Source organism: Salmo salar, chromosome ssa20, assembly GCF_905237065.1.
Source record: "Salmo salar chromosome ssa20, Ssal_v3.1, whole genome shotgun sequence".
Classification (NCBI taxonomy): domain Eukaryota; kingdom Metazoa; phylum Chordata; class Actinopteri; order Salmoniformes; family Salmonidae; genus Salmo; species Salmo salar.
In genome coordinates this window covers 39,195,889-39,214,047 of record NC_059461.1, presented here as the reverse complement: position 1 = coordinate 39,214,047, position 18,159 = coordinate 39,195,889, and the positions used below count along the sequence as shown (strand labels likewise).

At 41.9% G+C, this 18,159-nt stretch overlaps 1 protein-coding gene across 2 annotated transcripts; it reads right to left on the bottom strand.

The window, feature by feature from the left end:
• Positions 1-924: 924 nt before the first annotated feature.
• On the bottom strand, positions 925-18,143 carry rnf122 (ring finger protein 122). 2 transcript variants are annotated; one of them, XM_014161774.2, is made up of 6 exons: positions 17,826-18,143; positions 17,684-17,727; positions 11,579-11,735; positions 5,228-5,315; positions 4,917-4,999; positions 925-3,630 (listed from the first exon to the last, which is right to left on the bottom strand). In XM_014161774.2, the coding sequence occupies exons 2-6, from the start codon at positions 17,706-17,708 to the stop codon at positions 3,516-3,518; spliced, it is 468 nt and encodes a 155-aa protein (XP_014017249.1). In that variant the 5' UTR covers positions 17,709-17,727; positions 17,826-18,143; the 3' UTR covers positions 925-3,515. The 2 variants fall into 2 exon arrangements, with proteins under 2 accessions (XP_014017249.1, XP_014017250.1); XM_014161775.2 differs by having other exon boundaries at positions 4,917-4,996; positions 17,684-18,143.
• Positions 18,144-18,159: the final 16 nt, after the last annotated feature.

The window sequence follows — 18,159 nt, the reverse complement described above, 5'->3', positions numbered from 1 at the left end:
GCAGCAATGAGACAAGACTGTAACTACCAATTTGGTACCATGAAATTGAGGAGAAAATGGGGTGAAAAGAATGATGGAGGCCACTGAGTGGTGCCGCTCTCTAAGGCACTCCATCACAGTGATAGAGATGTCACTACAGACCCAGGTTCAATCCTGGGAGACCAATAACTGAATGATGGAGGCCACTGTGTTCTTGGGATCTTTAGGATCCTGAGTGGTGCAGCGGTCTAAGGCACTCCATCACAGTGCTAGAGCTGTCACTACAAACCTGAGTTCAATCCCAGGCAGTATCACAACCGGCCGTGCTTGGGAGTCCTTTAGGTTGGTGCACAATTGGCCCAGTGTCATCTGGGATAGGCATTGTAAATAAGAATTTGTTCTTAACTGACTTGCCTAGTTAAATAAATAAAAACAATCAATGCTACAAAAAAAATGGTGCCCTTCCCCAGATCTGTGCCTTGACACAATCCTGTCTCGGACTTCTAGGACAATTCCTTTGACCTTGGTTTTTGCTCTGACGTGCACTGTCAACTGTGGGACCTTATATAGACAGGTGTGTGCCTTTCCAAATCATGTCCAATCAATTGAATTTACCACAGGTGGATGCCAATCAAGTTGTAGAAACATCTCAAGGATGATCAATGGAAACAGGACGCACCTGAGCTCAATTTCTAATCTCATAGCAGTGTCTGAATACTTAGTTAAATAAAGGTATTTCTGTTTCTTATTTTTAATACATTTGCTAAAATAAAATAAAAACTGTTTCCACTTTATCATTATGGGGCATTGTGTGTAGATTGATGAGTAAGAATGTAATTTAATCAATTTTAGAATAAGGCTGTAACGTAACAAAATGTGGAAAAAGGGAAGGAGTCTGAATACTTTCTGAATTTCCCCACTACAGATAAAATACAGAGACCAGGGTAGTGGTAGAGATTCAGGGTGTTTAATAGTCACATGTACAGGGTTGTAGGTGGGTTTGCAGGTGGGTTTGCAGGTGGGATTGCAGGGTACAGTGAAAGTCTTCGAGCGCCAACATGCAGGACTAGTGAAATAAAATAATGAAATAGAAATAACAACAATATAAATAGCACTATATACACATCATAATAAGTGTAGCAGTGATGAATAAATAAATGTCCATTGGGGTGGAGGTAGAGACTGTTGAGGGGCTGGGGTGGAATGACCATAGGGGGAGCAGCCGCATGACCATTGAGCACAATAAAAACAATCAACATTTTAATACAATTCAAATATACATATTAACAACAGCAACAGTGATAAAATGCCATTGGTGTGGGGGCAGAATAAAAGTCTGTTCGGGTGGGATGGGGGGTCTGGTAGCTGACTAGTGGTGGCTATTCAGCAGCCTGATGGTCTGAGGGTAGAAACTATTGGCCAGTCTTTCAGTTTTTGCCATGATGCTTCTGTACTGCAATGTCTGAGTGATTGAAGCGGGGTGGACAGGTCATGGTTTGGTGTCTGGGGTCCCTGAGGATCTTCTTGGCTTCCTGCGACACCTGGTGTTGTAGGTGTCCTGTAGGGCAGTTTGGCTGCATGTACACCCTCTGAAGAGCCTTGCGGGCTGCGGCGGTGGAGTTGTCGTACCAGGCTGTGATGCAGCCCAACAACATGCTCTCGATGGTGCTCCTGTAGAACACTGTGAGGGCCCTCGAGGACAGGCTGAATTTCATCAGCATCCTGAGGTTGAAGAGTTGCTGTAGTGCCGTCTTCACTACCTTGTCCATGTGGTTAGGTCATTTCAGCTTCTCTGAGATGTGAACGCCAAGGAATTTTAAGTTATTGACCGTTTCCACGGCGGCCCCATTGATGAGGACAGCCTGGTTCCTCCTGAAGTCCACAATCAGCTTCTTTGTTTTGCTAACGTCGAGGGAGGGGTTGTTTACCTGGCACCATGCCGTCAGAGTGCCTACCTCCTTCCTGTAGGCTGTCTCGTCGTTGTTGTTGATCAGGCCTACTACTGTCATGTCGTCAGCAAACTTGATGATGGAGTTGGAACTGTCTGAGGCCACGCAGTCATGGGTATACAGGGAATACAGGAGGGGACTGAGGACACACCCTTGTGGGGCCTCCGTGTTGAGGATCAGTGTTGAGGAGGTAATGTTGCCCACTTTCTCCACCTGGGGGCGGCCCGTCAGGAAGTCCAGGACCCAGTTGCATAGGGAGGAGTAGTGCTCAATTTAAGCAGTGCTTACTTGGTTTGTGTTCGACTGGTAAAACAGTTTTAAAATACAGATTATTTCACAGAGATGTGCGAAAAGGAGCCATTAAACATCACGTAAAAAAAATTGAAAGCATATTCTTCAAAGAGAAAGAGAATTACATACTGAGAAAAATGACATATGCTATATTCCATCGGATGGAGTTGTGGAGAAATAATCACACAACATTGAAACTCTAAACTACTGTAACTTGCGAAGAACCCTTTGCTTTATAAAAGTAATGTCACAGGTATACTGCACCAGTAATACGACAGAAAACAGCAGGTGTATTGCCTTTGACTTCTTAGATACCTCAATCTATTAATGTGATTGGCTAGGTATCAAATTCAGGCTGTCTCCACATTTCAGAACCACAATAGTCTACTGAGCTAAAGCCTAGGCAATAATTCTGGGAGCTAAAACGAGTCTTCAGGTGTCAGGCAAGGTTATAAACATGTGAGCATGTTTCACTAAACCACCTGTGCAGTGCGATACACACATTGGTTGGCAGGAGGTATATAAAACACAGAGTGTCAGAGTGCAATATATCAAAAACAAACACCTTTCAGCCAAGAACAAAAATGTTGTGGTGAGAGGGTGATGCACATCGCTCACATTGCCTTGGTCCATGTACAACAATAGAAAACAAACATGTTATAAACAAAAAAAGAAATATAACAAGTGACAAACCCAAAGAGACTCCTCTGTGCGACAACACACACACACACGACACACACATGCCCATAGAACATCACTTTGTATTTTCTCAACACCATGGTTCTTAAAGTTCCACTCTTGTCTTTACACATTCAAATCAACTGCCTCCACTCTCCAACTGTCTGGAGCTCTTCCCTCTTGCTGACTTTGGAATCAGAACTCACCTCTGAGGAAGTAAAAGACAGAAAGAGAGGAAAAGAGAGAAGGTGAGAAAATGAGTGTCAGAGAGAGAGAGAGAGATCAAAGAGACAACAGAAGAAAGACAGAAATAGAGAGCGTGACAGAAAGAACAGAGAAGGCTAGTGAGAGAAAAAGGGGGAGAAAGACAAAGAGAAAGAGTGACGGGGTGAAGTGTGGGTAGCTGGAGACTGTCTGTGGTGTAGACTCATGTATGCAGCTCTGTGTTGGTTGCTAGGTAACAGAAGCTCTCACAGTCCTCTCCAAGTGGTAGTTAGGTTACACCATTTCACAGTCATCTGTGGGTGGTTTCTAGGATACACCAGACAATAGCGGTCACTTTCTGTTGGTTGCTAGGTTACACCAGCTCACAGTGCCCACTCCGTACTGGTTGTTAGGTTACACAAGTTCGTCCAGTAGTGTTCCTATGCTGTTGCGCTGTTCTGGGGGTCCTGCAATGGTTTTGTTGCACATGGGGCACACACAGCGCACCTCCAGCCATTTCACCAGACACCTAAGAAACACACAGAAATTGTATAATTTGCTAAACATTCCAAGTAACTGTAATTTTTGACATCACAAAGGATACACCTGTAAAATTCAGTATAATTGATGACATCACAAAGGCTGAATCTGTCAAATTCAGTGTAATTGTTGACATTTAGAGCAACAGATAGCCTAGCGATTAGAGCGTTAGTTAGGCCAGTAACCACAAAGTTGCTAGTTTGAATCCATAAGCCGACATGGAGAAAAATGATTGCAGACCCTGGCCCCTAGGAACATACAGAGATAAGCATACTATGAAATTGCTCCCCTATACCATCTGTTGTATATATTTAATGTAGTACATGAATGGTGATCATTGCCCTTCCGAAAAAATACATTTAAATTGTGTTTTAATGCGATTTTATCCCACCCTGCTCCATGTATTCAATGCAGGTAGCATAGTGGTTAAGTAACCGAAAGGTCGCCGGTTCAAATCACCAAACTGACTAGGTGAAAAATCTGTCAATGTGCCCTTAAGCAAGGCACTTAACCCTAATTGCTCTGGATAAGAGTGGCTAAATGACAACAAAAAAACATTACATTTCAAATTTGGCTTTACTTCTGGGCATCTGGCAGTTATTATGAGGCATCTGGCAGTTATTATGAGGCATCTGGCAGTTATTATGACGCATCTGGCAGTTATTATGAGGCATCTGGCAGTTATTATGACGCATCTGGCAGTTATTATGACGCATCTGGCAGTTATTATGACGCATCTGGCAGTTATTATGACGCATCTGGCAGTTATTATGACTCATCTGGCAGTTATTATGACGCATCTGGCAGTTATTATGACGCATCTGGCAGTTATTATGATGCATCTGGCAGTTCCTAACCTGGCCCTGACCCCACTCTCTGAAGGATGTCTCAGGGAGAGTTGTGATATGCACTTTTTTGGCAGGGGGGGACAAATATAAGTACCCTCCAAAATTATTATCACAAAGGAAACATCTGTAATATTAAGTCCAATTATGTCTAATTGATGACATCAAAGGTAGTAACGGATCATGACAAAGGGAATTCCAGAGCGAGAGAGAATCTAAAAAAAGAAAAACAATGTTGCACATTAAAGGGCTTCAAATGGGATTCAGTGTTTACCAAGAGGTGCCTCTCTAGTCAGGCAAGTATTGTCTTCCTGTGACCTGGAAACATTTCATAACTGTGGGTATGTCAGTGACAAATCTCTCCATTCAAAAACTGTGTGCTGACTGAAATGAATGGCGGTGACCTCCTTCCTCCTAATATGGTACTCACTTCCTGTGAAAGGCATGTTGGCATGGCAACACTCCCAGCTCATCTTTGACTTTGAAGTCTTCCAGGCAAACAGCACATGTCTGCTGTAAGAGTGACAGAGACAGGAACACGACCAGAGGAGACACAGGGAAGGATATGTTGAGGGAGCGAGAACGAGAGTGGCGCAATGGGAAGAAAGAGGAGACAAAAGAGGGGAAAGATTGAGGCAGAGAGAGAGAGAGAGAGGCGAGGTGGCATCAGATATTGTTACTAAGATTGACAGACATTGTAAATATTCACAATCAGTAACGTAAAGTAGATTGTATTCTTACCCCATGGAGATTCAACTTCTTAGGATCTCCTTTTAAAACCACCTCTCTGTAGCCAAACCTATCGCTCTGGGCTTGGTGTCTTAGTTTACTGTAGGTGAACAAACACACAAAGTACAACCATTAGAGATGACCTACTGTATGTCATTGGTAAGAGTATGTTTTTGCAAGCGGTCCCAGTCCCCCAAGAAACCCAGAAATCAAATCAATCACTGTACTTTTATTGGTCAGAGCAGTAAAGGTAGTACACCTTCAGATGAAAATGATTTACAATTGTATCAAATGGTGGTACGGGTATCAGTGAATGTAGCCTTGACTTTACTTGTAGAAAATAGTCTTCATTTTGATAAATCAATCATACTGTATATTATCAGTGAAGGAAGGGATGGACCATCCTCCTCAGTGAATTTCATAAAAATTGTGAAACAATAAAAATTAAAAAAAAGTTTACTTTTTAGATACAATTATACTAAATATATTCACATCACCAAATAATTGATTAAAACACACTGTGTTGCAATGAAGGTCTACAGTAGCCTCAGCAGCACTCTGTGGGGTAGCACCATGGTGTAACAGGAGGACAGCTATCTGTCCTCCTCTGACTTCAATACAAACCTAGGACAACACGGGTGGATAACATGTTAGTTCATTGCGCCACTCTCATGGTTCTCATCCCCTTCCATAGACTTACAGAGTAATTATGACAACTAGTACTGAAAGCATAAACTACAGATAGCTAGCACTGCAGTGCATAAAATGTGGTGAGTAGTTGACTCAAAAAGAGAGAAAGAAAAAGTTTGAAAGTTTCTTCCAAAATTAAAAAGAAGCGAGAGAAAGAAAAAAGATAGTTACAGTATATTTGGTTGTATTTTTATTTTTTTACTTTCACAATTTAGCTTGCTAGTTTAGGCTACTCAAACACGCGGCTCAATCAAAGAGGGATGCTATGCTAGCTAGCTGGCTATGGCTATCCAACACTGGAACTTCTCCAAGTCAAGGTATTTATTGCCACTGTGGCCTGCCGGTGTAAACTGCTTGCTGACTGTACTGCATGATTGTAGCTGGTTTACCAATGTGTTAGTTCTAGTAGCTATGTAGACTATGACAATGATGTAGGCTGTGTGTAGTGGTTAGCAGTCATGACATGAAGGTTTGGCTTGGAAAGCGTTTTTTCGCCTGGTCACAGACAGCTGATGTGTTGTGCACTGAAGTCCACAAGAGAAGGGAAAAGGTGAGAGCGCGTAGATAGTTGCGAGAAGGAATTACATATACAAGGAGTAAATTGGTCATCCTGTTTTTTGTGGCGGTTATGAAAGTGAACTGGGTTTGCATGTGATCAGGGGATTCTATTCAAAAACATTTCTTAAACGGAATGAAACGGGGATAAACATACCTGAATTTGTCCAATAGAAACTCTAGTTTGCAACTGTTGGACTAATGATTACACCCTAGATCTGCTAGATGCAGGCAAGAGTGTTCAACGCGGTGTTTAATGTGTCAAGGTCTCTTACCTTGATTACTCAAAATGATCTCCACCTGTGCACCTACGTTGTAAACGTTCATTCATAGGCTAGGTTGTTGCAACCTCATGATGGGTACAGGGAAAATTAGAGTATCATGTAGAAACCTAAAGCTATCGATGTTACATTGAATGGAATATGAATGACAGTCATCCAATATGCTGTAATAGAAATAAGGCCATGCTCATAAAAAAAAGAATCATCCTCCCTCATCTTAAACAGCACCGACCGCCACTGGTGTACATACTAGTTTCTTTGTACTTTTTGTTACTACTTGTTACTTTTTTACTTCAGTATTTGGACTGTTTTTCTTGATTGATATTGTTATTGTACTCCATTGTTGAGGAGTTAGCAAGCAACCATTTCACTGTACCGTGTGCACGTGTCTACCCAGCTCACTACATTCTTTAAGGCCTGGGAAAACTCCATGTATATAAAGCAAATATCCTCACATTGTTCTACATGGAGCAATGTTATCAGTCATCAACAACACTAAATTGATCAAAACAACAACTATAATGCTTGGCTGGGCTATATACAAATGTCCTGTCATTTTGGGGCAGATTAAATGCATGCACGCAAACTCACGGAAACACAAGTGTAAAAAAAAAATGCCATAGCAAGGTCCCTAAAAATAAGAGACACAGTTAGTGAAGTGATAAAGATCTGCTCTCCATTGTTTGAGTTGGAAAATTATTTAGGGGCCTGGGAAGCGCAGTGCACTCATTTTGTGTATGTGTGTGTGTGTGTAACAATTTGGCTTTGACAATGTGATTCATTATCTACAGGTAAATATTTACTTGGCCATACAGAGAATCACATACCCAATGTGCATTCTTAAGAGTTCATATTAAAAAATGGCAGTTAATTAAACAGTTCATCTTTCACACTTGCTGAACAAATATTAACAGAGTTGTCAGAACAATGACAATATCCCCACTTCTCTATTGACTACTCTCTCTCCCTCGCTTTCTACTCTGATGAATATAGAACAATAAATGATTTACAAGCATACACAAAGTGAAATGAAATACCATGTCTATCTGAGATTAGTCTGGAAGCGGTTTATGGATATATTGAAGCAACATCTCAAGACATCAGTCAGGAAGTTAAAGCTTGGTCGCAAATGGATCTTCCAAATGGACAATGACCCCAAGCATACTTCCAAAGTTTTAGCAAAATGGCTTAAGGACAACAAAGTCAAGGTATTGGAGTGTCCATCACAAAGCCCTGACCTCAATCCCATAGAAGATTTGTGGGCAGGACTGAAAAAGCATGTGCAAGCAAGGAGGCCTACAAACCTGACTCAGTTTCACCAGCTCTGTCAGGAGGAATGGGCCAAAATTCATCCAACTTATTGTGGGAAGTTTGTGGAACGCTACATGAAACGTTTGACCCAAGCTAAACAATTTAAAGGCAATGCTACCAAATACTAATTGAGTGAATGTAAACTTCTGACTCACTGGGAATGTGATGAAAGAAATAAAAGCTGAAATAAATCACTCTCTCTACTATTATTCTGACATTTCACATTCTTAAAATAAAGTGGTAATCCTAATTGACCTAAGACAGGACATTTTTACTAAGATTAAATGTCAGGAATTGTGAAAAAAATGAGTTTAAATGTATTTGGCTAAGGTGTATGTAAACTTCCAATTTCAATTGTATGCTGAGCACTTGTTGGCTGCTTTTCCTTCACTCCTTGGTCCAACTCATCCCAAACCATCTCAATTGGGTTGAGGTTGGGTGATTGTGGAGACCAGGTCATCTGATGCATCACTCCATCACTCTTCTCCTTGGTCAAATAGCCCTTACACAGCCTGGAGGTGTGTTGGGTCATTGTACTGTTGAAAAACAAATGACAGTCCCACTAAACGCAAACCAGATTGGATGGCGTATCGCTGCAGAATGCTTTGGTAGCCATGCTGGTTATGTGTGCCTTGAATTCTAAATAAATCACTGACAGTGTCACCAGCAAAGCACCCCCACACCATCACACCTCCTCCTCCATGCTTCACAGTGGGAACCACACATGCAGAGATCATCCATTCACTTACTCTGCGTCTCAGAAAGACACAGCGGTTGGAACCAAAAATCTCAAATTTGGACTGATTAGACCAAAGGACAGATTTCAACCAGTCTAATGTCCATTGCTCGTGTTTCTTGGCCTAAGCAAGTCTCTTCTTCTTACTGGTGTCCTTTAGTAGGGGTTTCTTTGCAGCAATTCGACCATGAAGGCCTAATTCACGCAATCTCTAATGAACAGTTGATGTTGAGATGTGTAGTTACATGAACTCTGAAGCATTTATTTGGACTGCAACTTCTGAGGCTGGTAACTCTAATAAACGTATCCTCTGTAGTAGAGGCAACTCTGGGTCTTCCTTTCCTGTGGCGGTCCTCATGAGAGCCAGTTACATCGTAGCGCTTGATGGTTTTTGCGACTGCACTTGAAGAAACTTTCAAAGTTCTTGACATTTTCCGGATTGACTGACCTTCATGTCTTAAAGTAACGATGGACTGCCATTTTTCTTTGCTAATTTGAGCTGTTCTTGCCATAATATGGACTTGGTCTTTTACCAAATAGGGCTATCCTCTGTATACCACCCCTACTTTGTCACAACACAACTGATTGGCTCAAACACTTTAAGAAGTAAAGAAATTCCACAAATTAACTTGTAACAAATGCATTCCAGGAGACTAGCTCGTGAAGCTGGTTGAGAGAATGCCAAGCGCGTGCAAAGCTGTCATCAAGGCAAAGGTTGGCTACTTTGAATAATCTCAAATATAAAATAAACTCAACATCCTCTCACTGCCAACGGCGTTTCTTTTCAGCAAACGTAACATGTGTAATTATTTGTATGAACATAACAAGATTCAACAACTGAGACATAAACTGAACAAGTTCCACCGACATGTGACTAACATAAATTGAATAATGTGCCCCTGAACAAATGGGGGGGGGGGGGGTCAAAATCAAAAGTAACAGTCAGTATCTGGTGTGACCACCAGCTGCATTAAGTACTGCAGTGCATCTCCTCCTCATGGACTGCACCAGATTTGCCAGTTCTTGCTATGAGATGTTACCCCACTCTTCCACCAAGGCACCTGCAAGTTCCCGGACATTTCTGGGGGGAATGGCCCTAGCCTTCACCCTCCGATCCAACCGGTCCCAGACGTGCTCAATGGGATTGAGATCCGGGCTCTTCACTGGCCATGGCAGAACACTGACATTCCTGTCTTGCAGGAAATCATGCACAGAACGAGCAGTATGGCTGGTGGCATTGTCATGCTGGAGGGTCACGTCAGGATGAGCCTGCAGGAAGGGTACCACATGAGGGAGGAGGATGTCTTCCCTGTAACGCACAGCGTTGAGATTGCCTGCAATGACAACAAGCTCAGTCTGATGATGCTGTGACACACCGCCCAAGACCACGACGGACCCTCCACTTCCAAATCGATCCCGCTCCAGAGTACAGACCTTGGTATAATGCTCATTCCTTCAACGTTAAACGCGAATCCGACCATCACCCCTGGTGAGACAAAATCGCGACTCGACAGTGAAGAGCACTTTTTGCCAGTCCTGTCTGGTCCAGCGATGGTGGGTTTGTGCCCATAGTCGACGTTGTTGCCGGTGATGTCTGGTGAGGACCTGCCTTACAACAGGCCTACAAGCCCTCAGTCCAGCCTCTCTCAGCCTATTGCGGGCAGTCTGAGCACTGATGGAGGGATTGTGCGTTCCTGGTGTAACTCGGGCAGTTGTTGTTGTCATCCTGTACCTGTCCCGCAGGTCTGATGTTCGGATGTACCGATCCTGTGCAGGTGTTGTTACACGTGGTCTGCCACTGCGAGGACGATCAGCTGTCTGTCCCGTCTCCCTGTAGCGCTGTATTAGGCGTCTCACAGTACAGACATTGCAATTTAATGCCCTGGCCACATCTGCAGTCCTCATGCCTCCTTGCAGCATGCGTAAGGCACGATCACGCAGATGTGCAGGGACCCTGGGCATCTTTCTTTTGGTGTTTTTCAGAGTCAGTAGAAAGGCCTCTTTAGTGGTTTTCATAACTGTGTTTTTTCATAACTGTGACCTTAGTTGCCTACCGTCTGTAAGCTGTTAGTGTCTTAACGACCGTTCCACAGGTGCATGTTCATTAATTGTTTATGGTTCATTGAACAAGCATGGGAAACAGTGTTTAAACCCTTTACAATGAAGATCTGTGAAGTTATTTGGATTTTTATAAATTATCTTTGAAAGACAGGGTCCTGAAAAAGGGACATTTCTTTTTTAGCTGAGTTTATATTTTGATTTGTTTAATACTACGTAATTCCATATGTGTTATTTCATAGTTTTGATGTCTTCACTATTATTCTACAATGTGGAAAATAGTACAAATAAAGAAAAAAAACCTTGAATGAGTAGGTGTGTCCAAACCTTTGACTGGTACTCTATACTTTAGCCTATCACCATATAACAATGCAGAAAATACAATACCGGTACACACTTAAGTCACATGTACAGTAATATACTGCGGGTTTTGGTGTTCTCAAGGGTGTTACGTTGAACCCCGCTCCCCTAGCTCTAGTGACGTCTGTCCTCACACTGTGGCAGGCAGCTTCCTGCGAACCTCATTTCCTCACAGTCGTCCCCTCAGCTTATCAGGGAGTTCATTGTCAACAGAAGGAAATGTCACCTCTCTCTCTCTCAACAGGAAAAGGTATCACAGAGGTGAGCATGTGGACCGCACTGACAGCATGTCTGTGTGGATGTCTCTTACCCTCGTCTGCAGCCAACAGGCTCTCTGACCCACTATTCTATTCCACTCTGTACAAAGTTCACCTGATGAAGTAACAGCAGAAGATGAGGCTGAGGATGAAGATGAAGATGCCTGTTCCGAAGATGATCATGTAGATGTTGAGGGGCAGGTCCTGGAAGGTGATGGGAGGCATGGTGCACGACTTGTTGGAGTAGACCAGTCCCAGACCACAGAAGCACCCTACACAGGGGACGAGAAAAGTGGTTAGAACATAGTAGCACCCTACACAGGGGACAAGTGTAGTGTTATGACCATAGAAACACCATTGGGACAAGTATAGTGTTAAAGAGGCATCCTCCACAGATGATAAGTACACAGTCTACTGTGTTAGAAACAAATAAATACCCTACAGAGGGGGTGAAGCACACAGTTATAGTCTGACACATTCAGCACCCTCAGAGTGCTGAGAATTAATCCTGCCGAGGCAACAAGTACAATTTTGAGAACACAGAGGCATGTTAAAAAGGTAATAAATATAGGGTTTAGACTACACACACACACACACACACACACACACACACACACACACACACACACACACACACACACACACACACACACACACACACACACACACACACACACACACACACACACACACACACACACACACACACACACACACACACTGCCATCACAGCTGAGGGTCAGGGTTGCCAGTGCTGCAGCTGTGTCCACCTCTGATACAGACGAAAGCACGCACACACACACCACACACACACCTCTGTCTATACCTCACTCTCTCTCAAAGAAAGTACAACCATGGCATCGCTGCTCCATGAAAGACCATGCAATCTCCACTCTATTGAAGAACATGGCGTCTACACTCCATGAAAGAACATGGCATCTCTGCTCCAAGACAATGGTACACAACGGTATCTAGGCAACTAGTCTACATCATACAAGGCATAACCTGATTACTAAGACTTACAACAGAACTAATTGTTTGATAAAACAAAGAAAATAAGACATAATGGCATTGTTGAAAAAGCAATTTAAGCTGTTCAATTCATTTAAATTCCTTTCTTGTTTTGCAATAAAATAAACCATATTAATAGCACAATATAGATAAGATCTGACTAACTGATTTATAAACAATGCACAATGTCTTGGAAGACATGAATGACGTCATGTAGCTTTTGATGTTTCTACGCCTTCCCAAAATATCCACAAAGACACTCGTTCATCAAACACAGAGAAAAGTCTAACTGTTTTACACATCAGGGCCTTTATTTCATATAAATTTAAAGTGGTTTACATTTCTCAGGACAATATTGAGTCCTCTATTTGGCAGCATTGTTTGGAAAAATTGGCATGATGTCTGCAGGGAGCCTTGATTGAGAAAGACAAACAAGGGAATACTCCGACAAAACATACAAGGTCCTGAAAGGTGGTGGTCAACTGCATTTAAATTAAATCAACTCAGAAGAACAGGACAAGAAGACAAACAGAATGTCCAATTCCAAGGCTGGTGGACATGAGTTGTTGAATAGGACGGAGAAGTGTACTAATGCTTCTGCCAAGACCTTTCTGTTTCAGGATGTAGTGTGCTTTCCCGTTAACGGCAGGGTTGAGGGACTGCTCTGGCCGTTCCCCCTAAATTGCTACTTACACATCAAAGACACGCATCTACATAGTTCTATTTCTATGAGATCATTTGATTCTATTTTTATGTGCATATATTCACCAATGAATTCCATGCAGAGAAGGTTAGTCCGCCCACATGTGTGTGTGTGTGTTGTCTGTAGCCCATCTGTATGTATGTGTGTGTGTGTCTATTAGACCACATTATCACTGAAGCATTCAAGTCGGTCGCTGACCAATTTAAAGTAAGGGGGGTAAGATAGAACCAGGACAGGGAGAGGAACTGTGGGGGAGAGAGGAAGGCTGACTGTGGAGAATTAATGAGACACGGGTAGGCTGACTGAGATAGGTCTTTGTGTGTGCCAGGTCAAATGAACCCTACTGCAAGTTTGAACTAGAGCCACTTCAATTCACAGAATTTTTTGGTGGCATTTTAACTAAATCAGAGATATTATTCCATGAGACAAACTGTTAATTCATTGAACTCTGATATATTTATAATAACTCATCAACGAAAGAAAACAAAGTAAGCTCTCTCTCAATTCAATTTAAGAGGCTTTATTGGCATTGGAAACATATGTTAACATTGCCAAAGCAGGTGAAGTAGATAAAAAACTAATGTGAAATAAACAATAAAAATGAACAGTAAACATTACACTCACCAAAGTTCCAAAAAAAATAAGACATTTCAAATCTCATATTATGTGCAAATAGTTAAAGTACAAAATGGAAAATAAATAAACATGGGTTGTATTTACAATAGTGTTTGTTCTTCACTGGTTGCCCTTTTCTTGTGGCAACAGGTCACAAATATTGCTGCTGTGATGGCACACTGTGGTATTTCACCCAATAGATATGGGAGTCTATCAAAATTGGATTTGTTTTTTAATTATTTGTGGGTTTGTGTAATCTGAGGTAAATATGAGTCTGTAATATGGTCATACATTTGGCAGGAGATTAGGAAGTGCAGCTCAGTTTCCACCTCATTTTATGGGCAGTGTGCACATAGCCTGTCTTCTCTTGATTGCCAGGTCTCCCTAAGGCGGCCTTTCTCAATAGCAAGGCTATGCTCACTGAGTCTGAACATAGTCAAAGCTTTCCTTAAGTTTGGGCCAGTGACAGTGGTCAGGTATTCTGCCACTATGTACTCTCTGTTTAGGGCCAAATAGCATTCTAGTTTGCTCTGTTTTAAAAAAATATATTTTCAATGTGTCAAGTAATTATCTTTTTGTTTTCTCATGATTTGGTTGGGTCTAATTGTGTTGTTGTCCTGGGGCTCTGTGGTCTGTTTGTGTTTGTGAACAGAGCCCCATGACCTGCTTGCTTAGGGGACTCTTCTCCAGGTTCATCTCTCTGTAGGTGATGGCTTTGTTATGGAAAGTTTGGGAATCGCTTCATTTTACGTGGTTGTAGAATTTAACAGCTCTTTTCTGCATTTTGATCATTAGCGGGTATATGCCGAATTTTGCTCTGCATGCATTATTTGGTATTTTCCGTTGTACAGAGAGGATATTTTTGCAGAATTCTGCATGCAGTCTCAATTTGGTGTTTGTCCCATTTTGTGAATTCTTGGTTGGTGAGCGGACCCCAGACCTCACAACCATAAAGGGCAATGGGTTCTATAACTGATTGAAGTATTTTTTTGCCAGATCGTAATTGGTATGTTGAATTTTATGTTCCTTTTGATGGCGTAGAAGGCTCTTCTTGCCTTGTCTCTCAGATCGTTCACAGCTTTGTGGAAGTTACCTGTGGCGCTGATGTTTAGGCCGAGGTACGTGTTGTTTTTTGTGTGCACTAGGGCAACGGTGTCTAGATGGAATTTTGGAACACCATTATTTTTTATCTTACTGAGATTTACTGTCATCAACGTTTTTAGAGCAATATGCCAGTGACACACACACACACACACACACACACACACACACACTCCTCTACAGCTGAACTCTAGGTGGACTAGGGTTACTGTCGTGAATGAGACCAGGTCGATTGTCTCTTTGTTTTTGGTTGGTGTCGTGACACTGTTTCTGTGTGGTTATAGCATTCTCATCATATCTGGACATGTCAAAAGGAGAGTGGAGAATCATAGAGAACAGTGGTAAACTGGATAAAGATAATTATAGGTTGGTCTAGTTCTGAACACACACACACACACACACACACACACACACACACAAGGTGACTCACCCAGCAATCTTATTCCTCTGTTAAGAGGACGTCCTTTTGACATGGCCCTCTCTGTGTGTGTGTGTGTGTGTGTGTGTGTGTGTGTGTGTGTGTGTGTGTGTGTCAGAGGTTGTTTCATGGGGGGGGCTAAAGTAAAGAGAGAAAAAGAGGTAAAGGGAGAGAGAAAGCTCTTCACAGTCTCATTGAGAGAGAGAAGTAGAAAGAGAGTCCTTGTCTGTGTATTCATATCTGTTCACAGTTGATGAAACATATCACCTGTGATGCCTCTGCACTCAGACTCAAATGTGGGTCGTACATGAATGCCTCTGTATGTGTGTGTGTGTGTGTGTGTGTGTGCACTAGCTGACTGACTGAGAGGAGCCCCCCATGACCAATGACCTATATTGGCACTCTCCAGAGGGACCCCCATTGCCATGGCACCAGAGCCAGATGATGCATAGAGAACCCTGCTTTAACATTCTGAATGCAGAACTGTTCTCCTGATGTTATATATTCTGAATCTAGAATTGTTCTCCTGTTCTGACAGTCTCATTCTAAAACTCTTCCCATGCTCTAACATTCTCAGTCCAGAACTGCTCCTCTATTCTAACATTGTAAATCTAGAACTGTGGCACCAATGTGCTCATTCTAGAACTGAGCTGATTTCTCAATGAGCCAGTAACATTTTCATAAAAGGTGACTCACCTGGGTAGTAATGACTTTTGCAGATTTAAGGAGAGGTTTGAGGACTACACTCACACAAGGCTTTTACTGCTGCCTCCTTTTACAAACAGAGCTTTAATCAAATATTAATCGGCTCACATGAGCACAAGCATTCATCTGTGCTTTCAAGAAAAATAAAAGATGAGAAGCACACGCAGATCAGTCTGTGTACAGTACATGTAAGACACTAGAAACAACCACTTATCTAGCCCAGCCATGAGGGTTGCTGAAGGTCCACCCTCTGCACCTGCTCTTAAAAATCCTCCAATCATAAGTATTCTCATTTGGGGAGCATGTTAGGGTTTCTAAACCAGCTGTATACTGCCATAGATGGCATTTAGTGATGCCGAATACTAGTAGATACGTGTAATGTGGTATCAGCCAATTTAATAGCATGTTTTTTCTGTATCCTATCATTCCTGGCCACAGCAGGTAACATTTTGTAGGCCTCCTGTAGTTGCATGGAATTCTAATCTCCTGACCTACAGAATGAGGATATACTTGCCTGGTTGCCAGTCTGGTTCCACTTCCAGCTCCTTTGTCATTGTCATGTTATTATGGCTACAGAGATATACAGTAACTCTCCAGGAATACAAATCACCTCTGTATTTTGACCTAAAGAGATAATAATAGATCCTGGTATTGGCTGAGTGTGGAGATTCTCCTCCTCAAATTCAATCATCACTAAATGTCACGAAAGGTTGTGTCAAGGCCATGGGAAACAACACTGATATTGTGAGGAGTGTTTGGCATGACATTCAGAGGAGGCCAAACGGTCTGGCATACCTTGTCTTGGTCCGCACCCCGATGGAGCATTTAAATCAGAAACATGTTTATTTGATTTTAAAACATCTTCCAAATGTCCATGTTTGTCAAACAGTGGCTGCATATATTTTATAGATCTAGGCATGATATTCAGTCCAAGATATCTCAGAATAACATGTGCACTCCAATCTATATTCATAGTTTATAAATTAAAACATTTGAGTGCTGCAAAATGAATGTAAACGAAAAGTACAAATACTTGAACTAGCCAAACACTGGACCATTAAGAGAATGAAGAAATGTTGTGAATTCTAAACATCTTCATTCTCCAACCACACCACTTTGAAGTTCACCATAGCTCTTTCTAAGAGAATCAATGAGATTACATGAAAGTTGCAGAGGATGGTAAGAATCATGAACAAGGAACATCAAGTAGCAATAAGAAAGCAATGAGATTACATGACAAATAATGAAGGGATGAATTATCGAAATGGCAATACAGGTCAAGCCCAGTTTGAGTGGATCCCCTATAGTCAATAAACGTTGATAGCAAGAGCACTGAATAAATAGAATATGACTGAGTGAATAAAGAATGTATTGATAGCCTAGACTACCAGTTTCAAAATTGCCATTTAAATTTGACCAATCCCGCTTGAAAGCCATAGTGGAACAAATATATTCAACTGTAGGCTAATACAATTAAAGAAAACGACCATACCTTGTATTGCAAGATAATATTTATGTATTCAATCTCCTTCATTCTTGGCAAATTAAAAATATCAACCAAATAGAATAAATTAAGTATTTTTTTATAGTCCAATAACCCTTGAATAGACCTTCGCATTTAACACATAAAATGTCGGTCAACATCAGAGAGAAAAATTAACGCTCACCGTTAAACCACTGAAACGGGTGCATCAATGCACCGGAGGTGGTCCTGTATGAGAAAGGATTCGTGTTTATCAACAAACGGTTGATGCTACAGTGGCCGCAGGGCTTGTCCGCCGTATATGCAGTTGGCTGTATTCAAATCACCTTATGAGATCGATATCCAGCTCAAAATAAAAAATATAGCATATATCCAATAAAAACACCGTGTGTCGCTAAATGTAGCCTATCAGTAAAGTTGTTGGCGTAAAAGCAAAATGAAGCGATAATTTACGCGGCGGTTCATCTTTAAGATACTGGTGTCGTTGCTAACTACGAAAATAAATTCCAGCCTTCCACAGTTCAACCACTGATTTACCCTTCAATAATTGGATATATTCGCAAGCTGCTTCAAACCAATGACTGTATATAACTGACCAAGCATCTGTGGAGAGAACGCTGGATCACTTATTCCTACACCCCCCCACCCCCACCCCCCCCA